This window comes from Rattus norvegicus, chromosome 2, assembly GCF_036323735.1.
Source record: "Rattus norvegicus strain BN/NHsdMcwi chromosome 2, GRCr8, whole genome shotgun sequence".
NCBI lineage: Eukaryota > Metazoa > Chordata > Mammalia > Rodentia > Muridae > Rattus > Rattus norvegicus.
Window position 1 is genome coordinate 88702599 of NC_086020.1, and position 15810 is coordinate 88718408.

Genomic DNA, 15810 nt, shown 5'->3' on the forward strand with positions numbered 1-15810 from the left:
TATTTTACTTACCTCCTAACAACCCTTAGATTAAGAAGAGAAAAAGATGGCAACAGTCCAGGACAAGTTAGTCTGAGCGAGGTGTGGAAATCATCTTCATTGGTGACAGAAGCCCAGGAGGCTGTTAGGAGCCTAATACAGGTGAGGAGGTACCTGCCTGGAGTACCTAAAGGAACTAAATGGTGACAGTTAAGGACAATAAGCTAAATGCACGATAATGGAAACCAAGCTCCTTACCAGAGGAAGACGGAAGTATCGGGTAGAATTAATAATAGGTTAGAAAGCTAAAACTTTACAGCATCCAACTGAACTGTAGGGGTTAGCATGACTGGTGCTTTGAACATATAGTAGCACAGACAGTTGCTGAGTTGTGTTTGTAGAAAAGTGTAACAGACAAGTGATATGCACACAAGGCATATATTGGCCAGCTCTGTCCACTGAGACATAAAGCATCACGCCCCAAGTCTTGGTTTCTACATATTCTTAGCTAAAGGAAGCCAGGGCTTCACAGACACCTGATTGGTTTTAGGGTTGGGAAAGCACAGATGCCAGATGAGTCTACAATATATTGTTACACTAGAAAGAAAGCGGTTGTCAAACAATGCAGGTGAGGGCACATGACAGTTAGCTGAATGCCTGCTTAAAGACCTGAATGGAGCATTAAAGTAGTTACTATATGAATATTAAAATAGTTACTATAAAAAATTCTTTTTTTTTTATTAACTTGAGTATTTCTTATATACATTTCGAGTGTTACTCCCTTTCCCGGTTTCCGGGCAAACATCCCCCTCCCCCCTCCCCTTCCTTATGGGTGTTCCCCTCCCAACCCTCCCCCCATTGCCGCCCTCCCCCCATAGACTAGTTCACTGGGGGTTCAGTCTTAGCAGGACCCAGGGCTTCCCCTTCCACTGGTGCTCTTACTAGGATATTCATTGCTACCTATGGGGTCAGAGTCCAGGGTCAGTCCATGTATAGTCTTTAGGTAGTGGCTTAGTCCCTGGAAGCTCTGGTTGCTTGGCATTGTTGTACTTTTGGGGTCTCGAGCCCCTTCAAGCTCTTCCAGTTCTTTCTCTGATTCCTTCAATAGGGGACCTATTCTCAGTTCAGTGGTTTGCTGCTGGCATTCGCTTCTATATTTGCTGTATTCTGGCTGTGTCTCTCAGGAGCGATCTACATCCGGCTCCTGTCGGTCTGCACTTCTTTGCTTCATCCATCTTGTCTAATTGGGTGGCTGTATATGTATGGGCCACATGTGGGGCAGGCTCTGAATGGGTGTTCCTTCAGTCTCTGTTTTAATCTTTGCCTCTCCCTTCCCTGCCAAGGGTATTCTTTTTCCTCATTTAAAGAAGGAGTGAAGCATTCACATTTTGATCATCCGTCTTGAGTTTCGTTTGTTCTAGGGATCTAGGGTAATTCAAGCATTTGGGCTAATAGCCACTTATCAATGAGTGCATACCATGTATGTCTTTCTGTGATTGGGTTAGCTCACTCAGGATGATATTTTCCAGTTCCAACCATTTGCCTACGAATTTCATAAACTCGTTGTTTTTGATAGCTGAGTAATATTCCATTGTGTAGATGTACCACATTTTCTGTATCCATTCCTCTGTTGAAGGGCATCTGGGTTCTTTCCATTTTCTGGCTATTATAAAAAAGGCTGCGATGAACATAGTGGAGCACGTGTCTCTTTTATATGTTGAGGCATCTTTTGGGTATATGCCCAAGAGAGGTATAGCTGGATCCTCAGGCAGTTCAATGTCCAATTTTCTGAGGAACCTCCAGACTGATTTCCAGAATGGTTTTACCAGTCTGCAATCCCACCAACAATGGAGGAGTGTTCCTCTTTCTCCACATCCTCGCCAGCATCTGCTGTCACCTGAGTTTTTGATCTTAGCCAATCGCACTGGTGTGAGGTGAAATCTCAGGGTTGTTTTGATTTGCATTTCCCTTATGACTAAAGATGTTGAACATTTCTTTAGGTGTTTCTCAGCCATTCGGCATTCCTCAGCTGTGAATTCTTTGTTTAGCTCTGAACCCCATTTTTTAATAGGGTTATTTGTTTCCCTGCGGTCTAACTTCTTGAGTTCTTTGTATATTTTGGAAATAAGGCCTCTATCTGTTGTAGGATTGGTAAAGATCTTTTCCCAATCTGTTGGTTGCCGTTTTGTCCTAACCACAGTGTCCTTTGCCTTACAGAAGCTTTGCAGTTTTATGAGATCCCATTTGTCGATTCTTGATCTTAGAGCATAAGCCATTGGTGTTTTGTTCAGGAAATTTTTTCCAGTGCCCATGTGTTCCAGATGCTTCCCTAGTTTTTCTTCTATTAGTTTGAGTGTGTCTGGTTTGATGTGGAGGTCCTTGATCCACTTGGACTTAAGCTTTGTACAGGGTGATAAGCATGGATCGATCTGCATTCTTCTACATGTTGCCCTCCAGTTGAACCAGCACCATTTGCTGAAAATGCTATCTTTTTTCCATTGGATGGTTTTGGCTCCTTTGTCAAAAATCAAGTGACCATAGGTGTGTGGGTTCATTTCTGGGTCTTCAATTCTATTCCATTGGTCTATCTGTCTGTCTCTGTACCAATACCATGCAGTTTTTATCACTATTGCTCTGTAATACTGCTTGACTTCAGGGATAGTGATTCCCCCTGAAGTCCTTTTATTGTTGAGGATAGCTTTAGCTATCCTGGGTTTTTTGTTATTCCAGATGAATTTGCAAATTGTTCTGTCTAACTCTTTGAAGAATTGGATTGGTATTTTGATGGGGATTGCATTGAATCTGTAGATTGCTTTTGGTAAAATGGCCATTTTTACCATATTAATCCTGCCAATCCATGAGCATGGGAGATCTTTCCATCTTCTGAGGTCTTCTTCAATTTCTTTCCTCAGTGTCTTGAAGTTCTTATTGTACAGATCTTTTACTTGCTTGGTTAAAGTCACACCGAGGTACTTTATATTATTTGGGTCTATTATGAAGGGTGTCGTTTCCCTAATTTCTTTCTCGGCTTGTTTCTCTTTTGTATAGAGGAAGGCAACTGATTTATTTGAGTTAATTTTATACCCAGCCACTTTGCTGAAGTTGTTTATCAGCTTTAGTAGTTCTCTGGTGGAACTTTTGGGATCACTTAAATATACTATCATGTCATCTGCAAATAGTGATATTTTGACCTCTTCTTTTCCGATCTGTATCCCTTTGATCTCCTTTTGTTGTCTGATTGCTCTGGCTAGAACTTCAAGAACTATATTGAATAAGTAGGGAGAGAGTGGGCAGCCTTGTCTAGTCCCTGATTGTAGTGGGATTGCTTCAAGTTTCTCTCCATTTAGTTTAATGTTAGCAACTGGTTTGCTGTATATGGCTTTTACTATGTTTAGGTATGGGCCTTGAATTCCTATTCTTTCCAGGACTTTTATCATGAAGGGGTGTTGAATTTTGTCAAATGCTTTCTCAGCATCTAATGAAATGATCATGTGGTTCTGTTCTTTCAGTTTGTTTATATAATGGATCACGTTGATGGTTTTCCGTATATTAAACCATCCCTGCATGCCTGGGATGAAGCCTACTTGATCATGGTGGATGATTGTTTTGATGTGCTCTTGAATTCGGTTTGCCAGAATTTTATTGAGTATTTTTGCGTCGATATTCATAAGGGAAATTGGTCTGAAGTTCTCTTTCTTTGTTGTGTCTTTGTGTGGTTTAGGTATAAGAGTAATTGTGGCTTCGTAGAAGGAATTCGGTAGGGCTCCATCTGTTTCAATTTTGTGGAATAGTTTGGATAATATTGGTCTGAGGTCTTCTATGAAGGTTTGATAGAATTCTGCACTAAACCCGTCTGGACCTGGGCTCTTTTTGGTTGGGAGACCTTTAATGACTGCTTCTATTTCCTTAGGAGTTATGGGATTGTTTAACTGGTTTATCTGTTCCTGATTTAACTTCGATACCTCGTATCTGTCTAGGAAATTGTCCATTTCCTGAAGATTTTCAAATTTTGTTGAATATAGGTTTTTATAGTAAGATCTGATGATTTTTTGATTGGTTTTAGGGTTGGGAAAGCACAGATGCCAGATGAGTCTACAATATATTGTTACACTAGAAAGAAAGCGGTTGTCAAACAATGCAGGTGAGGGCACATGACAGTTAGCTGAATGCCTGCTTAAAGACCTGAATGGAGCATTAAAGTAGTTACTATATGAATATTAAAATAGTTACTATAAAAAATTCTAATCATAAGATGGTTAAGACAGGAACCCACAATCCCATACTGACATAAACAAGACAACGAATATACAAATTGATAGAGAACAATGTTTTTAGTCGCAAAGGAGTGTAGACAATAGAAGGATGGTACTAACTCAGCATCTTCTAATCCAGTTGAAGACAGGAGGATACACCCCTCTGTGACATAACTAGTGTAGACATTGTAGGCTACTGCCCCTAAGGCAAGAGCAGTGAGTGGCAGGAGACCTTAAACTTTCTCACAAGGTCCTTAGCAACACCTTGCCATTTTTTTTTCAGTTTCCAGGGAAGTTGTCGTCTTTCCCAGTTTTACATCACTCTCTAAAAAATTGTCTTCAATGGATCTGAGATCTCTTATTTTTAGGCAAGAACATGAGCATCATCCTTAATCATCAATGGCAAGGTGATCGAATTTGTGAAATTTTGTGTTGAAACATTCTTTTACTTCTTTGAGATTGTCTATAGCTTTAAGTGCAAATTCCAAATAATTCCACCAATTTTTCTTGGCTGTTCATCCTCTACCATTGTAGTGGACAGAAGATTTAGCTTTAAAGTTGGTAAAGGGTCAGGCAGAAGATAGTTTAGGCTCTCTATGCTCTGTGGTCCCGCTGAAATTCCTCACCGAGCACTGTCATTGGGCAATGAAAGCAGACAATAGTACAACAGCTTGTTTGTGTGTCAATAAAAACTAGCTACCAACACATACATTTAATAGAACACTCATTAGAGTATGTTGTTCTCACATTCATTCTTCTTTTCAAAATGCAAAATTATTTTTGGTGTGTGGGCTGTATAAAAGTGAACACTGGGGCTGGAGAGACGGCTCAGTGGTTAAGAACACTTAACTGCTCTTCCAGAGGTCCTAAGTTCAATTCCAACAAGCACATGGTAGCCCATAACTATCTATAATGGGATCTGATGTCCTCTTCTGGCGTGTCTGATGACAGCTGCAATGTACTCATATACATAAAATAAATCTTTAAAATAAAGTGAACACTGGTTTAGACCTAGTCTTCTTGCTGTAGTTTGTAGATTTTTTTTTAAAAGATAATCTCAGGCCTGGTTACTGTTACATGTCCACCCAGCCATTTTATGATGTTATTACTGTTACAAGGAAACTTCCTCATATGCTGTTACTACTGTTACCAAGAAACTTTCTTATGCCCAAGTTGATTACATATTCTGTTATGTTCTTTGATTTGGTGTTGTAAACCATTGATAGCAGAGGTCACTTAGAACTACCTTGTTTAGTTATCCACGATAAGGCTGGACCTAAAGCAACCTTCCATCAGCACTTTCTGCACATATGTATGAGCTTTTATGGCTTCTGACTTTATAAGCTACCCCTGGGATAGACCCCAGCATAAGAGGGGAACGCCAATATAAGAAGGCATTTGGAATAAAACTTCCATTTTGCATATGGGTCAAAAGTTTTAAGTTCCTGAGATCTCTGTGGAAATTGACATTGTACTTGTCAGAACAAGACATGAGTAACTGGTATCCTGGTTGGCAAGTTAAGACCTGACTACTAGGCAAGGCAAGTCATTCCACCACCGTTGAATAATCTAACCAATGGGAAGAAGGTAAGTATATAACAAATATGTTTTCCTAAGGAAGTCCCCTATCTCTAAATTCTGATTAGTGGAATAACTTGGCACAGATGTTTGTGGATTTTATGCTTGAAAGTTCTGTAATATTCTGGCTAGGGGACACAGTCAGTTCTCAATTCTGATCTGCAGCTCTAATCGATCATTCCTGGGATGAATGCTCAATAAACTATCCCTGTCTGATTGAGATCAGTGTTCATATAGTTTGGAGCAACTCCTGAGCCCCAACAAATACGTTTCTAGACTTTAGAATTATTTCTTTCATAAGTGGCATACTTTTGTGTATTTATTATAGTATTTGCAGACATTACTAAGAATCATTATTCTTGTGCACTTATAATCTAGATTACGGTGACCTCTTGAAGAGAATAAATGTGTTTTACATTCATTTTAGGTTTCACAGAGCTTGGGTGTGGTAGTTTATATATTCTTGCCCAGGGAATAGCACTATTAGGAGGTACGGCCTTTTTGGAGTCGGTGTGGCCTTGTTGGAGAAAGTGTATTACCATGGGGGTGGGGTTTGAAGCTCCATCTAGTTCAGAAGAGACAGTCTGCTCCTGGCTTCCTTTCGATGATGAAGATGAACTCTTAGCTCCTCTAAGCACCATGCCTGCTGTCATGCTTCTTGCCATGATGATAATGTAAGATAGTCCCGATTAAATGTTGTCCTTTGTAAGATTTGCCTTGGCCATGGTGTCTGTTCACAGCAATGGAAACCCTAAGAGTGTTCAGACTATTTTAGAAGAATAAAACCAATCAGGAGAATGAGGCTAAATAGATTAATGGGCTGATTTCAGAGTATCATCAATACAAGGTTGGTTTTGCTCCTTAACAGCTATGACTTTGGTGACCGGTGGTTTTAATGTGTGTTGTCTCTTTTGCCTTACTATCTTTGTTTAACCCTTGAGACGCTTTTAAGATCGTTGCTTCAGAATGGACCTACATGAAGGAAGCCATTGGAAGTCTCAGCAGGAGAACTAAGGTTTTTGAAAGATGTGATGGTCCGTCTTGCCGACTTGATAAGATTTAGAGTCACCATGAAAATGAACCTCTGGGCGTGCCTGTGAAGGCTGCTTTAGATCTGGTTATTTGAGAGTGAAGGCCCACCGTGAATACAGAAAATTCCATTCCCTGGCCTGGACTCAGGTTGTATAAAAAGAGGAAAGGGACTGAGTGGCTGCAGTCTTCCCTCTGCTTCCTGACTGTGGATACTTTCAGGCTCTGCTGTGATTACTTCCCACCACACTGAACTGCAAGCCAAAACTACTCCTTCCTTGAGCTACATTTGTCAGGTATTTTGTTGAAGCAATGAGACAAACAGCTAAAATAGATATGTATGGCATGTATAATTTTAGCCACCTTCAAGGCTGCTAGAAAAATTTCAGGATAGCCAGGTGAGGTAATATGTCCTAGCAACTGGGGAGGACAAGTAAGTAAGCCTGAAAGTTTGATCCAGCCTAGGTTAACAATAGATAGCGGTAATACGATCTTTGCAAATGTTTTTAAAGACTTTAAAAACTCACCAAACATTTTTTCCTAGACTTAATAGATCATCTAGTTCGCAGGGAAAAAATGGCATTTGAGTTAACTTGCTCCTTATCTTTATCATAATAACATCCTATTCTGGTTAAAAAAATGTTCAACGAATGCCTGATCTTTTATCTCTAATAATTGAGGATTGTTCTTCCAGCTATCACTGAACCAAAGGAATCAAAAGATATTGGAATTTTCTGGTTACAATATTTAAACCAGTCATACTGCCAGGCCATATTTCAAAAGTCAGTTGTTTTCTCTTTGTGTTCTTCCCAGTTGGTGTATGAGATGGTGGCTTGAAGCCCTAGTTTCACTTATTCTTTTGAGATACTACTAAGCCCAAGCAGCAGCAGCATCCCCATTAGCTCCAGTTGGAAAGTCCCTAGAGAAGGACTTAATTAAAGTCCTTCTAGGTCTGACAAAAACCATTTAATGGGATAAAAGTGGTTACCCAGAAAGGGTGCTGAGCAAATAATGTCTGAAGTGGGCAACAGCCATCTACATAGGAGGCAGGGGGAAATTAACTTTTTTCTAGTTTGCCTTATTAGCTGATAGAAGTGAACCCAGAAACTGATGTCTCCTTGCCTTGTATAATGCCTCTCTTTTTACCTGTACAACTGTGTTTTGTCCTTGGTATATGTAGCCTTATGTCACCATTTTAAAGTAAAAGTTACAGTCTACAGATTTTAAGAGTATAATGGCATACTTTTCATATGCAATTGCTTTGTTTTCTACAAACATGTCAATAACTTCACATTTAAGGAATGTAATTATGGCCCTCTCATTTGCATCAGTATTTGTACCTCTGGTTTTGCAAATAATTTAATGTTTTTCTATAGGTTTGGTTACTTGTGGCATCACTTTGACACCCTTACAAGGTAGACTTGTACGTTCATTTTTTGCCTTGCTTGGGGTAAGGGGATCTAATCCAAGGGCATATGACATGAGATTCATAGGTATTTATTATTACTATGTTTTAGAACTTCCCCCCAGCAATAGGAAGGCAGAGATAGGTGGATCTCTGTGAGTTGAAGGCCAGCTTGGTATACAGAGATAGCTGGAGGACAGCCAGGACTACACAGAGATACTCAGTCTTGAAAACCAAAGCAAAGAACAACACCCCTGGGGAGGGAAAAGGAGTGGACCTTTCTTTTTTAAAATTTTTATTGGATATTTTATGTATTCACATTTCAAAAGTTATCCCCTTTCCCCCTCCCAACTCCCCCTGTTTTTATGAAGATGTTGCTACTCCCACCCACCCACTCCCACCTCAACACCCTGGCATTCCCCTACACTGGGGAACTAACCTTCACAGGACCAAAGGCTTCTATTTTATTGATGCCAGACAATACCGTTCTCTGCTACATATGTGGCTGGAGATATGGGTCTCTCCATGTGTACTCTTTGGTTAGTGGTTTAGTGCCTTGGAAACTCTGGGGGATCTGGTTGGTTGATGATGTTCTTCCTATGAGGTTGCAAACCCCTTCAACTGGAGTGGACCTTTCAAAAGAAAACAAAATGTGTGTTAACAAGAAATTACATTTCCTTCCAGAATTTATTCTGTGACAAGTATATGATTCATTTTAAAAGTTGACCTTTCTATAAGGAGATGAAGGACTGATTTAGTGGAAGCAGGACTTGAGAAGATGCCAGTTGTGGTGGACTGCTGGAAGTGGCTTAAGCCCTGGCCTCAGTGGGACCTTGCTTGCAGAAGTGGGTAGTATGATTGCATTACTTTGGTATGGAGCAAACAGCAGGAAGAATGCTTCTAAGATACAAGATTACATATAAATGAGAACACTTCATTTATTTAAAACTTGTTTCCCTGTGATGTCTACGAAATAAGTAGAAACATGTGGAAACAGCTACCTGAATAACCTCTTGGAAAATGTTTATAGATTTTTCTGAAACACCCTAACGGAAATGTGCAGAGTTGCAAAGGTGAAGGGGGCTTCGTCCGAATTGTCTCAAACGTTCTTTATTTTGCATATGTATGCAAACACAAACACACTCTATTATGAATGATTTATGTACATCTGATGTGCTGTAGGAAAGTTTCTTGGAATAAGGTGAAAAGGATGTGAACTTTTTCTTTAGTGTATGAACGCCGCCCGCGGTCGTAGCGCCACCTCCTGGACACCGCAGGACCCGCGGCTTGGACAGGTGACACCAAGCATCTGAGGCCGGAAGGTCAGACTTCTCTGGTGAGAAGGCTTTGGCGAGAGTCTTTCTCGCCTTTCGTGGGTCAAACGACGACCACTTGGTCAAAGGCGCTAGATGCAAGCGAGGCGGTGGGTGGAACATGTGGGAGGCTTCTTCCCAAGTACCAGCTTAAACCTGTGGAAAACATCGAGGGGGCGCTAGTAAGCGAATCTCCGCTGAGTTGATTCCTCCTCCCCTTTGAGGACGGCTCCTTCAGAGTGGGCGGGGCCAAGGCGAAAAGGCGGGGCTCCGCTCTGAGGACCTATTGTGAAGGGCGGGGCTGAAAGAACTGGGGGCGTGACCCAGCTCCGGGGGCCCTGCGGTAGGTGGGATTACGGCTGGAAAGAGCTCACTTGATTGGCTCCTCTTCCCGGAACTTCCTGTGTCTTGAGCTTGTGGATGGCATCACTGTGAACGTGCAGTCTCGTGAACTTTGGTGAGCAGCTAATGGGGTTTTTCGGAGCGCTATGGTGAAATGTTTGGGGCCCAGGCAGAGAGTGGTGGGACTACTGGCTGCGACTGCTCCGAAGGCTCTGTTCTCCCAACTTTTAGTTCTCTATCGACTTCTCGTGGGCGATGGAACTACCTGGGTGCCCAGGCCCGAAACCTTGCGGCCACCCCTTGGCAGGGTGTGCCTTCATCAGAATTTTAAAGTAGCAGACTGTTTTCCCTGAACCTGGCTTCAGTTAGGCTGTTGATTTTCTGGAACCTTTCTGTGTTTCCATTTACTAGCGTCGCTCGTCATTCGAGTCTGTAACATTATTAACTTTGTACGCGTCATGTTGATAATCTTTCTGCATGTAAAATCTGGTTGTGTGTACTTACACACCCATTCTTTATTACTTCAGGCTTAGTAAATAATTAGTGAATACTGGATGACAGGGTAGACGGGGGTGGGGGGAGGTGTTAGATAACATAGGTTGAATGGCTTTTTAGTTATTTCTTTTTACTCCTGTAATGTATTTTTCTACTGTTTATTTCTAAGCAGAAAAATATAATTACTGTTAGAGCTCAAAAGTGAGTTGTTTCTATATACATAAAATATATAAAATGTATATATATATTGTATATATGGGGATATATATGCATATTGTATATGCATAGTTTAATTAAATCATAAAACATGCTAGGTTACCTGTCATGCATGGCATTGTATAGTCATTGTATATGCATATTCCTTGTGTGTGCAGCCAAGATATAGTCTGAGCAAAATGGGAAGGGAAGATATGGCAGATTTCAGGCCAGAGTCAAGAGTACCAAGGACATAATAGACCAAGGCATATTGCCCTGTGTACGTTATGACAACCATTGATGTTTTTAATTTCTTTACAATTTCATACTTAATAAAAGTTGCCACTGTGTGTAGTTGACATGTGCAAAAACTAGGGAATCTTTTAGTAAAGAGAAAGCTAAATAAACAGTTTGTGGGCCAGAGTTGCAGCAGAAAAGCAGCCAAAACCATACACTGGAAGTGAAGATAATGGACTTAAGTTGCCTGGCATGATTTTGTTTAAGATCTAATCACAAAAGCAGAAAATTAGCAGTTTTTTGTTCATGAGAGAGGCAATATAACATAATGACCTCTAGTCTAACTTGTATGGCTTTAAATTTTTGCATCGCTTTTTAAATTTGTAAGATGGGGATAATGGTCTTTAACACAAAAGCTTGCTTGTGTGTGTGTGATCGATATCAAGTTCAATCAAGGACTAGGAGTCTCAGACCTGGTGCTAGGGATGCAGGAACGTTTGAGATATGTGTGCCTCATATCTGAAAACCTGGCAAAATGTCTAGGAGTGAAAGACAGGATGTTTGTAACAACTTTTAAAATAATCAGAACTAAGATGGACTTTAAAATTTTAAATTGACTTGTGGTTCAAAATATAAGCAGTTTAACTGAACCCCTTTCTTTTTCTAGACAATGGCCAAGAACAAACTAAAAGGGCAGAAGTCCAGGAATGTATTTCATATAGCCAGCCACAAACCTTTGAAGGCTAAAAACAAGGCAAAACCAGTTACTACTAATCTTAAGAAGGTGAGTATTTAAGCATTCTGATGTGATTGTTTACAAGCAAAATGTAAACTAGCAATGGCATTTTGTTACTTAACCCAGAAGTTCGTAGCCTTTCTTACTAGGCAAGACTTTTTAAAAATATTAAGGTAAATAGCCTCCTTTTTAAAATACAAATTTAGTGTGGTATATCTACACAATGGAATATTATTCAGCTATCAAAAACAATGACTTTATGAAATTCATAGGCAAATGGATAGAACTGGAAAATATCATCCTGAGTGAGGTAACCCAATCACAGAAAAACACACATGGTATGCATTCATTGATAAGTGGATATTAGCCCAAATGCTGGAATTACCCTAGATACACAGAACACATGAAAGAAGGATGACCAAAATGCAGATGCTTTACTCCTTCTTTAAAAGGGGAAGAAGAATACCCTTGGGAGGGAATAGGGAGGCAGAGTTTAGAACAGAGGCAGAAGGAACGCCCATTCAGAGCCTGCCCCACAAGTGGCCCATACATATACAGCCACCCAATTAGACAAGATGGATGAAGCAAAGAAGTGCAGGCTGACAGGAACTGGATGTAGATCTCTCCCAAGAGATACAGCCAGAATACAGCAAATACATAGGCGAATGCCAGCAGCAAACCACTGAACTGAGAACAGGATCCCGTTGAAGGAATCAGAGAAAGGACTGAAAGAGCTTGAAGGGGCTTGAGACCCCATATGAACAACAATGCCAAGCAACCAGAGCTTCCAGGGACTAAGCCATTACCCAAAGACTATACATGGACTGACCCTGGGCTCCAACCTCATAGGTAGCAATGAATAGCCTAGTAAGAGCACCAGTGGAAGGGGAAGCCCTTGGTCCTGCTAAGACTGAACCCCCAGTGAACGTGACTGTTGGGGGGAGGGCGGTAATGGGTGGAGGATGGGGAGGGGAACACCCATATAGAAGGAGAGGGGGGGTTAGGGGGGATATTGACCCGGAAACGGGGAAAGGGAATAACAATCGATATGTAAATAAATACCCAATGTAATAAAGATGAAAAAAAAATTTCTAGTAGAAACACCAAAAATAGATAAATAAATAAATAAAAAATTACAAATTTAGGAGGGAGGGTAAAACCACCTCGTCCCACAACTGCACATATATGAGGTCCTACACATTGCCTACTAAGGTGTATGAGACTATAGACATCACTATTAAGACAGAAAGGAGGACAGTTCTTACTAGTTCACTCTGAATAGTAAAGATCTACAATGTAAGCCAGCAGCTTGGTAGCTAGTAGATTGGAATTTAAAAGCCTGTAAAATGAATTTGGTTGAAATACATTTTTTTTTAATTCTTCAAAATACATGCTTGAGAGATGGCCTAGCATTAAGGACATTTATTGCCTTTTGTAGAGGACTATGGTTTACAATTGACTATAACTCCAGTTTTAGGGATCTGATACCCTTGTCTGGCCTCTGTGGCACCCTTTATGTACATGGTGGACATAAACATAAAACTTATAAGTCTTTATACTTCAAAATATATGAGAAAATTTTTCATTATTAAGTAGATCATACTTTTACAATGTTTCTTAGTTTAAATAATCAGCTTTCTAGGATGTAATAGTTCTAACAACAGTCCATTAAAAACTCACTTTTAGTCAGGCAGTGATGGCACACACCTTTAATCTCAGTACTCGGGAGGCAAAAACAGGCACATCTCTGTGAGTTTAAGGCCAGCTTGTTCTGCAAAGTGAGTTTCAGATCAGCCAGGGCTGTTTAACACAGAGAAAACCTATCTTAAACACTATCCCTCCCCCAACTCCCAAAAACCTGTAAAACCAAAAAAGCTAGATTTTTGTTTCTCTAAAGAACTGGGATATAGTTATTAAAGGAGATTTGTAACTTAACTATAGAGGAAGTAAAAACTGGATGGAATGGTAAGTCTGGAGTTTTCCACAGGGTTGTCTTTGTAGAGTGAAGATGAGTTAATTCAACAGAGCTGGGGAATCCTGGGAATAGCATCTTCTACTAAGAACATTCATCACTCCAAGTGAGGAAAGAATGTAGTCTTTTTAAGGAAGATTACTTTGTTGAACGATGATATACTAGAACTTTTACATAAGCTGATAGGATCAGAGGAAGGGTCTAAGTAGGTAGCCTAGAGTTCATATTTTAGAAAGTAGCTTTTTTAGACTTGATGTAAATGATAGATTAAAATTTGTGATAATGAATTTAGTGAAGCCAGTCAGCCAGTTTTGACTTTAGTTAGCTTAATATCTGAACTCAGAATAGTTCAACTGTTTTTAGTCAGGTTACCAAGAAAATGTCAAGAGATAAAAGAAATGACTATAATGAAGTGATTAAATCCATGCGAGTGAAGAAAGAAGGTAAACTGTGAGGATTGGAAAGTTTTTGAGTGAATGCCTATTGTGACTAGAACAAGTAAACTGAAAGTTAAAGGTCTCATAGGAACAGAGGGTAGAGTCGAATGTAAAAAAGGCCCCACAGCTCAGGACCTTGAGATGAACAATCCATTAGAATAGCTTTGTGAACTCACTAAGCAGTGATATATAGTGGTCAGAATCAATGTTTGAAATTTTCACAAAGCAGCAAATAAGTGTGTTTCTGGGTGACAGTAGTCAGGGAGGAGTATTGGTTATCTCATGAGGATGGTGATACAAAAGGAACCAAAGGCTTTTAAGGAGAAAGTGGTAGCAGTGTTTAATGCACTATTTCTTCTCCATGCTTAGATTCAAGAGGGCTACTGGGGCACCCATCTAGAGAATGTGGTTCAGAAGAGGGCTTAAGAGTTTAGTGTTTGAAGGGATTAAAAGCATTTGATCCAAGTTCCTTATGAGAGTTAACCACCATAGCCAGGACTGGTCACATTAAAAAAAATTAGTCTTTCCTTAATGTGTGTCACATGTCACTTCTGTGTGGGCCTGCAGATCCAGAAGAGGGTATCAGATCCGGTAGAGATGAGTTAGAGATAGTTATGAGCCACAATTTATGAGCCACAACAATGTGGTTACTGAAAACTGAACTTGGTTCCCCTGGACCATCTTTCTAATCCCAGATCATATATTTTAATCTATTTATATATTTAAAATCTTAAGTATGAGGTAAATCTACATGGTTATTAAAAATCCAAACTTTCAACTGTAGTTTTAGTGTGAATTATCAGTTTATTAAAGAATTTATGGTTTTTCAAAAAACATTTTTGTGGGCTGGAGATGGCTCTGTGGTTAAGAGCACTGTCTGCTCTTCCAGAGGTCCTGAGTTCAGTTCCCAGCAACCACATGGTGGCTCACAACCATCTGTAATGAGATCTGATGCCCTCTTCTGGTGTGTCTGAAGATGGCTACAGTGTACTTATATATATATAATAAATTAAAAAAACCTTTGTGTGTCCGTCTGTCTGTGCCACATGCATGACATGCGTAGGAGAAGGGTGTATCTTAGTTGAGAGGATCAAACTCAGGTGGCCTAGCTTGCACAGCAAATGCCTTTACTTACTAAGTCATCTAGGTAGTCCAGTACTTAACTTTTTTATGCTTAACAAGATAAAAAGATGAGAACCTTATATCTTTCATAGTTATGAGACTATGGTTGATTTTTTTTAACAGATAAACATTATGAATCATGAAAAAGTCAACAGAATGAACAGAGCTTTTGTAAATATACAGAAAGAACTTGCAAACTTTTCAAAAAGCCTTTCTCTTAAGTCTGTGCAGAAAGAGCTGGTAAGTAGAAATTAGTTGCTTTCCTGACTGATGCATTGAAGACTATTACTATTGAAGTATAAGTTGTCCTTTTGCTGGGTCACATGCTACAATCAAAGAGGGTCATTAGAGGATGAATTATGGCCTTGCTTTGGAAGCAAGGAGATATATAGCCTCTGTAGACTGAATCTCCAACAGCCACAGAAAAGTTTGCCACAAAACTTTCTTCAAGGTCTCAGTCTAAGAAAACATCTATTTATTCTGATGTTTACTCTTGATACAATGAAAAACAATTGCTTCATTCTAATGTTTACACTATATACAATGATTCTACTCGAATTCCAGTATAGTAATTTTTACTTAGCATTTTGTTCTATGTGGTACATTCAAGTCATATTCAAACATTAAGTCTAAATATGGAATATATTGTATTTCCAAATGTAAACAAGTAAACTAGAGGTATTAAACTAGGTAACAGTTTGTATTCAGGGAGATTTG

General features: G+C 39.8%; 1 protein-coding gene across 5 annotated transcripts in view; it reads left to right on the plus strand.

The window, feature by feature from the left end:
• The window catches only part of Rbis (ribosomal biogenesis factor), a 15989-nt gene continuing 179 nt past the window's right edge, over positions 1 to 15810 (plus strand). The window contains exons 1-3 of one of the 5 annotated variants that reach the window (XM_006232114.5): positions 1 to 141; positions 11494 to 11610; positions 15217 to 15333. In XM_006232114.5, the coding sequence (XP_006232176.1) occupies positions 11497 to 11610; positions 15217 to 15333 (231 nt within the window). In that variant the 5' untranslated portion in view covers positions 1 to 141; positions 11494 to 11496. Of the gene's footprint in view, positions 142 to 5805; positions 5820 to 9960; positions 10232 to 11493; positions 11611 to 15216; positions 15334 to 15810 lie in introns of those variants that run through there. The other 4 variants (XM_039102857.2, NM_001109179.1, XM_039102855.2 and 1 more) reach the window with 4 other exon arrangements.